The sequence below is a fragment of the Sitophilus oryzae genome, unplaced genomic scaffold (assembly GCF_002938485.1).
Source record: "Sitophilus oryzae breed Bouriz unplaced genomic scaffold, Soryzae_2.0 scaffold_2006_pilon_pilon, whole genome shotgun sequence".
NCBI lineage: Eukaryota > Metazoa > Arthropoda > Insecta > Coleoptera > Curculionidae > Sitophilus > Sitophilus oryzae.
The window spans coordinates 5,975,843-5,983,501 of NW_022146732.1; the positions used below are offsets into that span (position 1 = coordinate 5,975,843).

At 33.3% G+C, this 7,659-nt stretch overlaps 1 protein-coding gene and 1 non-coding gene across 2 annotated transcripts; both read right to left on the reverse strand.

Moving 5' to 3' along the window:
- Positions 1-448: 448 nt before the first annotated feature.
- On the reverse strand, positions 449-522 carry Trnat-agu. The gene has a single exon. It is a non-coding gene; the product is annotated as a tRNA-Thr (tRNA).
- A 992-nt stretch (positions 523-1,514) lies between these two features.
- On the reverse strand, positions 1,515-7,380 carry LOC115883931 (facilitated trehalose transporter Tret1-like). The gene is made up of 5 exons (XM_030902362.1): positions 7,308-7,380; positions 7,023-7,213; positions 4,666-4,868; positions 3,767-4,025; positions 1,515-2,761 (listed from the first exon to the last, which is right to left on the reverse strand). The coding sequence occupies exons 1-5, from the start codon at positions 7,322-7,324 to the stop codon at positions 1,947-1,949; spliced, it is 1,485 nt and encodes a 494-aa protein (XP_030758222.1). The 5' UTR covers positions 7,325-7,380; the 3' UTR covers positions 1,515-1,946.
- Positions 7,381-7,659: the final 279 nt, after the last annotated feature.

Here is a 7,659-nt window from a genome sequence, read left to right on the forward strand (position 1 = left end):
TAGTTTTTTTTTGACAGAAAACAGCACTCGATTGACAGCAACTGTCAATTTATAAATAGGTCATTGAATACAATAGTAACCTGGCAACAAACAAAGTTCCTACTAGCAGCGCTAATACGAATATACCAGAAGATTAATAAATCATCATTTGTGTCGTTTTAAAATGGGACAAAACATATTAAACTCAGTAAGAAATAAAATTATCTATATACCAGGTACCACGGGAATTATAAAGTGTTAACAACCTCGACAGCTATTGTCAAAAACTTTGCCCTCGGTGACTAACGCCTTTATAATTCCCTTGATAGATAAATAACTAATTAATTTTGGCACAATTAATTATTAATTTTGGGCCAATTAATTCTTAATTAATTTAATAGATGGCGCAGTCTTTTAAAATTTGATTAACCGGAATGAAAAAATGAGAAAAAGAGAAAAAAATTATGTTAGGCCCCGGCGAGATTCGAACTCACGATCTCCTGTTTACTAGACAGGCGCTTTAACCAACTAAGCCACGGCGCCACTGAGCCCATTCCTGAAGCTGTCAATATTAAAACACAGAATTATGTAAACAAATATATTTTTAGTTAATACAATACTTACAATAATTACATTATAAAAATAAATAAATACACATAATCCGTGAAATAATCACTAATAGTAAGTTAGGAGTTAAAAATTGATTGTTATTGGAGTAAAAAATTGGAGCCCGGGGGTGCCGGGCTCCCCCCCCCAGGTACTGCTGGGCACCCCCAGAGAAATCCTGAATTATGACTCTTGGGTACGTACTTATTAATTTTTATTTGCTTGTGATGCAGTAAAATGACGTTTTTTAGTTTTGTTTCGTTAATATTATTTTGTTGTGTTCAAAAAATGTGTTACTTTTAATTTTTTTGAAAACTTGTAGGTATTTAAGCAATCTACGGGAACACGGTTTGATAACCAAGTCTATGAAATTTATTGATAGGGAAATTCATGTAAACGTTTTATTCAAAAAAAGTGTTTTTTTAAATTATTTTTCATTTTTAAAAAAACACAAGCCCTAGGCCCCACTAGGGTCAACCCCTGCCCCCCCCCTCCAGGCCCACCCCAGGATAAATTGCTAGTTAGGCTAATGTATAACGCCGGCTTTTTAAACAAAAGAAGGAATTTTTACAAAAAGCCTATCTACATATTTTCAGTCACTTTCCAAAAAGCCTAAGCAGAATTAGGCATATATTAAACAATTACGATATTTTCTGTACATTTCTGCAAAATCTACAGTCGTTTTACAAAATGCCAAATCGAGGCCAGGCAGAATAAAACATGATCAAAATTTACTCAGCTATGAGCATCAGCACATTGAATAATTTACGCTTTAATAAAAATACCCCATATTTTGCTATACAAAAAAATAATTTATGTCAATATTTTATATTGTTTAGAAGATAACAACTTGAACCCTATTTCATTAATTATAAGTAAGATAATTTTAAATACAAAATATATTAAAAACTTAATATTAATATCTCGTTTAATTGTTATACTCTGTAATTTAATTTTGTGTAAAGAGGCAGCCCTCTTTGTAGAACTTTGCTTTCTTTTTTTTGTAACTTTTATGCTCTGAATGAATTTAGATCTTTATCATAATCGTCCTTAACCATACCCCATTTAACAGAATTTTCACTTTTTGTGCCATTACTTTCTAATCTTGAAACAGAAGTTCAAGAAATGTCGTTGGATAAATTTAGGTTAGTTTTACTAATCCCGCGCAAATTTTTTTGTGCAATCTGACTAGACTTCATTACGCGTTTTGCACAGCGACTGAAAACAGATAGGCTATTTGCGAAATATCCTTCTATTGTTTAAAACGCCGACGTTTAATAAAATGCCTTAGTCTCATTCTCTTGGCAGATGCTTAAACTCTTTACTAGCCTTGTAAAAATATTACTGATATATGGCCACTCTTAATGATTCCTATCCCTTCTAACCTTGTTATCCAACTTTTTCCCACCACTATAATGATCGTATATCTCTCCAAAACTCTTTCCTTCAGTTTCCGGAAGAAAGAAATACAACAGAATAATTCCCACGGCTGCCACAGCAGAATAAAACCAAAATACACCACCCAGTGTTATCCACGACACCATATTCAAGAAGGTTTTGTTCGCTAGAAACCCTATCAGATACCCTACAGCTGCAGAAACCCCAGTAGCCACATCCCTGACTTCGTGGTAGTATATTTCACCCATAATAACCCACGGCAGGGCAAAACTTAATAGGTAACTGAAGAAGCCCATTAGGACAAGGAAAACTAAGGGTATCCACGTTGTCGTTTCATCTAGTAATGATGTGTCATCAGTGAAGTATTGTACTCCAACGCTCCAAGTATATATACCCACTATCAAGAAACAAATAGAGATGCCTAACAAAGAAATAAAAGAAAGCAGTCTTTTTCCAGTGATTGATAATATCATTAAACATAGTAACGATCCAGACATGTTACAGGTTCCGGTGATGATAGTAGCATAGTAGGAGTTGATCGGTACTCTCAGCAAACTGAATATTTTAATTGCGTAAGTTGTATAAGGAGTCACGTTAAAGTGACTGAGTATAAAAGTGAGTATTACCAGCAAAAAGGGCTTGATAAAATTTGATTTGAAGTACAACTTTGCGGTCGCTTTGTTAAAAAGTGATTTTCTCTTCTTGGTTGTGCGGTTTTCTTCGACATTGTGTTGTATCTCGCCGAATTCTTTTTCTATGTTGTGTACTGTTGTCCACCCTAAAAATACATTATTGGATCAACACAGAGTGTTCTCATGTAGAGATTGTTGTTTGTTTTGTAGCTAACCTCCTGTGTTAACCTCTTTATTTTTTTTCGGGTTATTACAATTTTCTTCGAAGTTCTTTTAGTGATTCGAATGAAATTTTGAAGGTAAAAGTTACTAAAAGAGCGACACATTTTAATGCTAAAAAGTGTCGACAGATTTACAAGAGAATCATAAATATGGGTTATCACTGAAATAATTAAAAAAAAACATGTGCGCCACTGACTTTTTTTTCTTTGATTAGAAAAGTTGTGTAGTCCGTTTGAAGTCCCGCTTTTGTGTATTTCGGTCTCCTTGATGAGACAAACGCAATTTTATTAATTTACCTTAATCCAAGCCCAATAGCAACCTTTAAAAAATGTCAGTGCCATTAACTGGGCAAACTTTTAAATAAGTACTCTTTGATTCCTCATCAAAAAATATGAAAAAAAGTTCCTATAAACATAGGACCTGAAATGCATAGTTTTAAAGTAGGTACCAGAATGTTAGGGCTTTAAAAATAAGTCTTCTGTGATTATTTCAATACCATTTGTTTCAATTTGCTGTAGGTAGCACTGAAAAACAGTGTTATATTTTTTTTTAATTTAATAATAAATTAGATTAAATAAATAATTTATTAATTATATTTTATTTTTATTTTATTAATTGTTGTTAATAAAATTGGGTATATCTCAACAAGAAGATCGAAATCGACATAATGTCAAGAGAAAATTTTTAATCGGCATTAAACGGCTTACACAAGAGAAAAACGTCAATGGCGCACAAGTCTTTTTTTATAAAAATATTTTAGTTATAACCCATATGCAGGTTCCTGAAGAATTTGCAGACACCATTTTCTCAATAAAATATGTAGCACTTATAGTAACTATTACCCTCAAAAATTCATTCGAATCACTAAAAGCGCTTCGAAGAAAATTATAATAAATCGAAAAAAAAAGACATGTACATTTAACATTTACCTCTCAGCCAAGCCAAACTCCTTTTAGCATCATCAACGCGATTTTTGTCCAGCAACCAATAAGGTGATTCTGGCAGTAAAGCCAAGAATACAACTCCCACTAACGGTATAATAGCATTAACTAATGCTACAGTTCTCCAGCTATTAAAAGCGGCCAAAATAAACGTAAAGAGTATTCCTAAAGAGATGAAGAGAGTGGAGGTTGAGTTCAAAGCTCCTCTTAGAGTAGGTTCTGTGATTTCTGTTGTGTAGCTTAGTGCCTAATAAGTAACAAAAATACCAAAACATTTCATGGTTTGTTAAAATAAGTTTACAATATCGAAACAAACAAAGCTACATTGACCACACTTAACAATTTTACCCTCGAAGCAATGGCGGCAACCCAACAAGTGCACATTTACAGGATGTCCCATTTTAGTTGACATACGGCTTCTCCGTTATTAGTGAAACCTGCCCCACTTTTTTGTCAAACGAAAAATTGTTATAAACCTCTTTTGACCATGTAGATGCTGAGATTGCAATTTGGGACACCCCCGTATCTCTGTAATTATTGACATTATTGTGAAAAGTATCGAGAAGGTGAAACCTGTTTATTGTCGATCTTTTTACGTAGAATACAATGGCGTACATAGTCTGTTATTCTAGGAAAAGAATATTTTTGAAGATATGAACTAATAGGCTATTTTTTTCAAACATCACAAATACTTTTTTAGATTATTGCAAAGGTTGCAAATAATATAAAAATATTTAAAGTAATACCACAAATTACCTATAACAGATGCGACTTACTTGTCCCCAAACTATTGAAGCATCACCGCCACTGCCTCAGAGCTATATTTTGCATAAAAGAACGAAACAAAAACATCACCAAGGACTTTAGCCTAAATAAAGCTCACTTACCGGAGACTCACTCAGTCCTCCCGATATTCCCGTGACGCTCAAAGCGAGGAATACTTGCCAGGGCTGTGTCGCAAAATAGAGAAGGATGAAGGCGCCAAAAAACGGTAAACTGTTGATTTGCAAGAACCGTTTCCTTCCCATGGGGGAGCTAACGAAGCCCGATAATAGGCAACCGATAGGAACGCACAAATGGTTGACGGAAGCTATAGTTATAGTTAGAGAAAAACTAGCATTGAAAAAGAATGAGAGTGACCTTTTTATTTTTAAACAAAACATATATTTTTATGGTTTAACCCTCAATTGGCGTGGTGAGCACTATTTAAACTTCTGTAAAATGTTTACGTTTAATATTTAGGCCTCGCCGCGCCATTTACCTTTAAGTTAGGGTACCCATATGCAACTGTTAAAGGTACACTTGTTTTTATCAATTATTGGTTCCTACCAGCAGCGAGGGATAAAGTTTCATTGGGGTCTGTGTGGCACCAGCACGCCAAGAATGTTTCATGATTAGGGTGGTGGGTAGTCCAAAAAGTGTGCATCACGGGGACGCTAATTTTGAGGAAGCATTAATTGAGCGGTTTGATGAACTTAAAGAGACTTAAGGATTTTGAAGATCATCAGAGACATTGATTTTTCTCCGAAGAGTAACCATAACTCCGATTCTGAATCTCTTTCTTATAGAAGAGAGAAAATTGAGTAATCATTACCAGAAACGAATGAGATGTGGTATATGTCAACGGAGAAATGACAAAAAACAAAAATCTCATGAATCAAATGTTCACGATCCACGATCCACATGTGCGGCAACTGTAAAGTCTATTTAAAAAAGTTATTTACATTCATGGTTTGCAGTTTTGTTGAAAATAATTTATGTTTATTACTTTAGCTTCACTTTTCAGTTGTTTGTACTTTCAATAGTACGGGAAAATCATAAACTATATTATATGTTTTTAATTTCTATGAGTTTCTTATCCAAGTTATATTTCTGTCGTCAAAAATTACTAAAAAATGCGTTTTACTTTATTTTTGTGTCCGTTCTTATTAATTTATTGAAAATTGATGAAATTCTTTGTTTACAAGTTTGAATATATTGTAAGCAGTGTAAAAATAACAAACTTTTTATAAAATCTCTTCATAATTTATTTTTAATTGGAAAACAAAAATTGGGGTAAAAAAACCCAGAACGCCATAAGCAGTACAAAAATTCACCACGCCATCGCCAGTTGAGGATTAAATTAGTTTTTGTGATACAGCGTGTTCCAAAAAACATGTGCCATCTCTCGTGGGGAGATATCCCCTCATAAAAATAAGATTTATTTTTCATTTCAACATAGGTATCCCATTCTGCTTTGTTTCGAAGCTGCAGGGGGTGAAAATCTTCAGTTTTTTTTCGATTTATTATAATTTTTTTTCAAGTGCTTTTAGCAATTCAAATAAAATTTTGTGAGTAAAAGTTACTATAAGTGCTACATATTTTAATGATAAAAAAATGTCAACATGTTTACCAGGGACGTGCATATGCGTTATCACTAGAATATTTTTCTAAAAAAAACATATGTTTATGTATTTTTATTTTATAATAATAATAGCTCCCGTATATAGCGTTTAACGTCTTGGGAGTAGCAAGGTAGAGCTTGCCATGCTAGAGCCGTTCGGTATACAAGGAAGGTAATGTGGCTAGCACTACGCTTCAACCGCCTATTATTACCTCAGGATTGTGAATCCCAAGTATTCATTTAAGGCTGAATCGACCTAGGTACCCAAACTATTTTTATTTTAATAAAAATAGACGGCTGATGAAATGCCGGGTGTAGGATTCGAACCTACTACCTTGAGATTGGTAGACGAGAGCCTGTACCTCTACGCCACCGGGCACCTTTTTATTTTTATTAATTCTGATTAGTAAAATTGACACAAAATATCAAGATAACACTATTAATTAACATAACTTTTACCATCAAAATTTCATTCGAATCTCTAAAAGAACTTGGATGAAACTTATAATAGATCGAAAAAAAAAAGATTTTAACCCCCTGTAGCTATGAAACAAAGAAGAATCTATGTTGATATGAAAAATCTATGTTGATATGAAAAATAAATATTATTTTTACGTGAGGAATCTACGCACAAGAGATGGCACATGTTTTTTGAAACACCCTGTATAAACCGAGGGGTATCTCAATGAGTAAAAAATGCACATGTACTGCCAAAATATCATTTTACTGCCAATGACTGCGAAGAAGACTGCCTATGTCTGTCATATAATGATAGTCGACTGATGCCAATGACTGCCAGCGTCTGCCAATAAAAAGTACATGTAATTCCAACAGTGAAACACCCCTCGATATAATCTTTACCAATCCAAGAAATCGCTTCTTCGCCTAAAAGAATGACCTCATCACCATCCTCATCGTTTCCACCTAACATTGGTATTAAAATTGTGGGCATTGCCATCGCCAGACCAAAAATAAATAAGTTAAAGTTTTTAATAAGCACTGCCAGAAGTTGAGGAAGGTATCTTCTAAAATTCGATGGATCATCTTTCGAACTAAAACATTTTTTTTTTATTTTTTATTCAGAACTATCACTATCACTAATAAAAAAAGTCACGTACTCTGATAAAGAAATACGAGCTTACTTACCCAAATCTAATAAACATTTTTAAATAAATATATCAAATATCTCAACAAAACCTTTATAATACTGTCAATTTGAAAATCGAAAGAAACTAAATGGATTTAAGATTTCTTTATATATACACTGATGTGCTTAGTTATTGTTTAATCTAAATAAATAAAAATATAAGCCCATAAATCGTTTTATCTTGTATTATAGTGTCTGTAAACTCGCATTTTTTTTCTAAAATGAAGGTTTCTCGTAAGAATATTTGCACTAAAACGTTGTCTGTGGAATACTTGGTTAAAGTTAACTAACAATATCTAAAATACAGGGACGCGAGAAAATTATTTTTTAAAAGATTAGCTTTTATAACCA

Bases quoted from the DNA above. Each gene is read 5' to 3' on its own strand.
- LOC115883931 (XM_030902362.1), bottom strand. The intron at 4,026-4,665 runs GTAAGTGAGCTT...GTTACTTATTAG, and splicing joins GAGGACTGAGTGAGTCTCCG to GCACTAAGCTACACAACAGA. The intron at 2,762-3,766 runs GTAAATGTTAAA...ATGTATTTTTAG, and splicing joins GAGTTTGGCTTGGCTGAGAG to GGTGGACAACAGTACACAAC.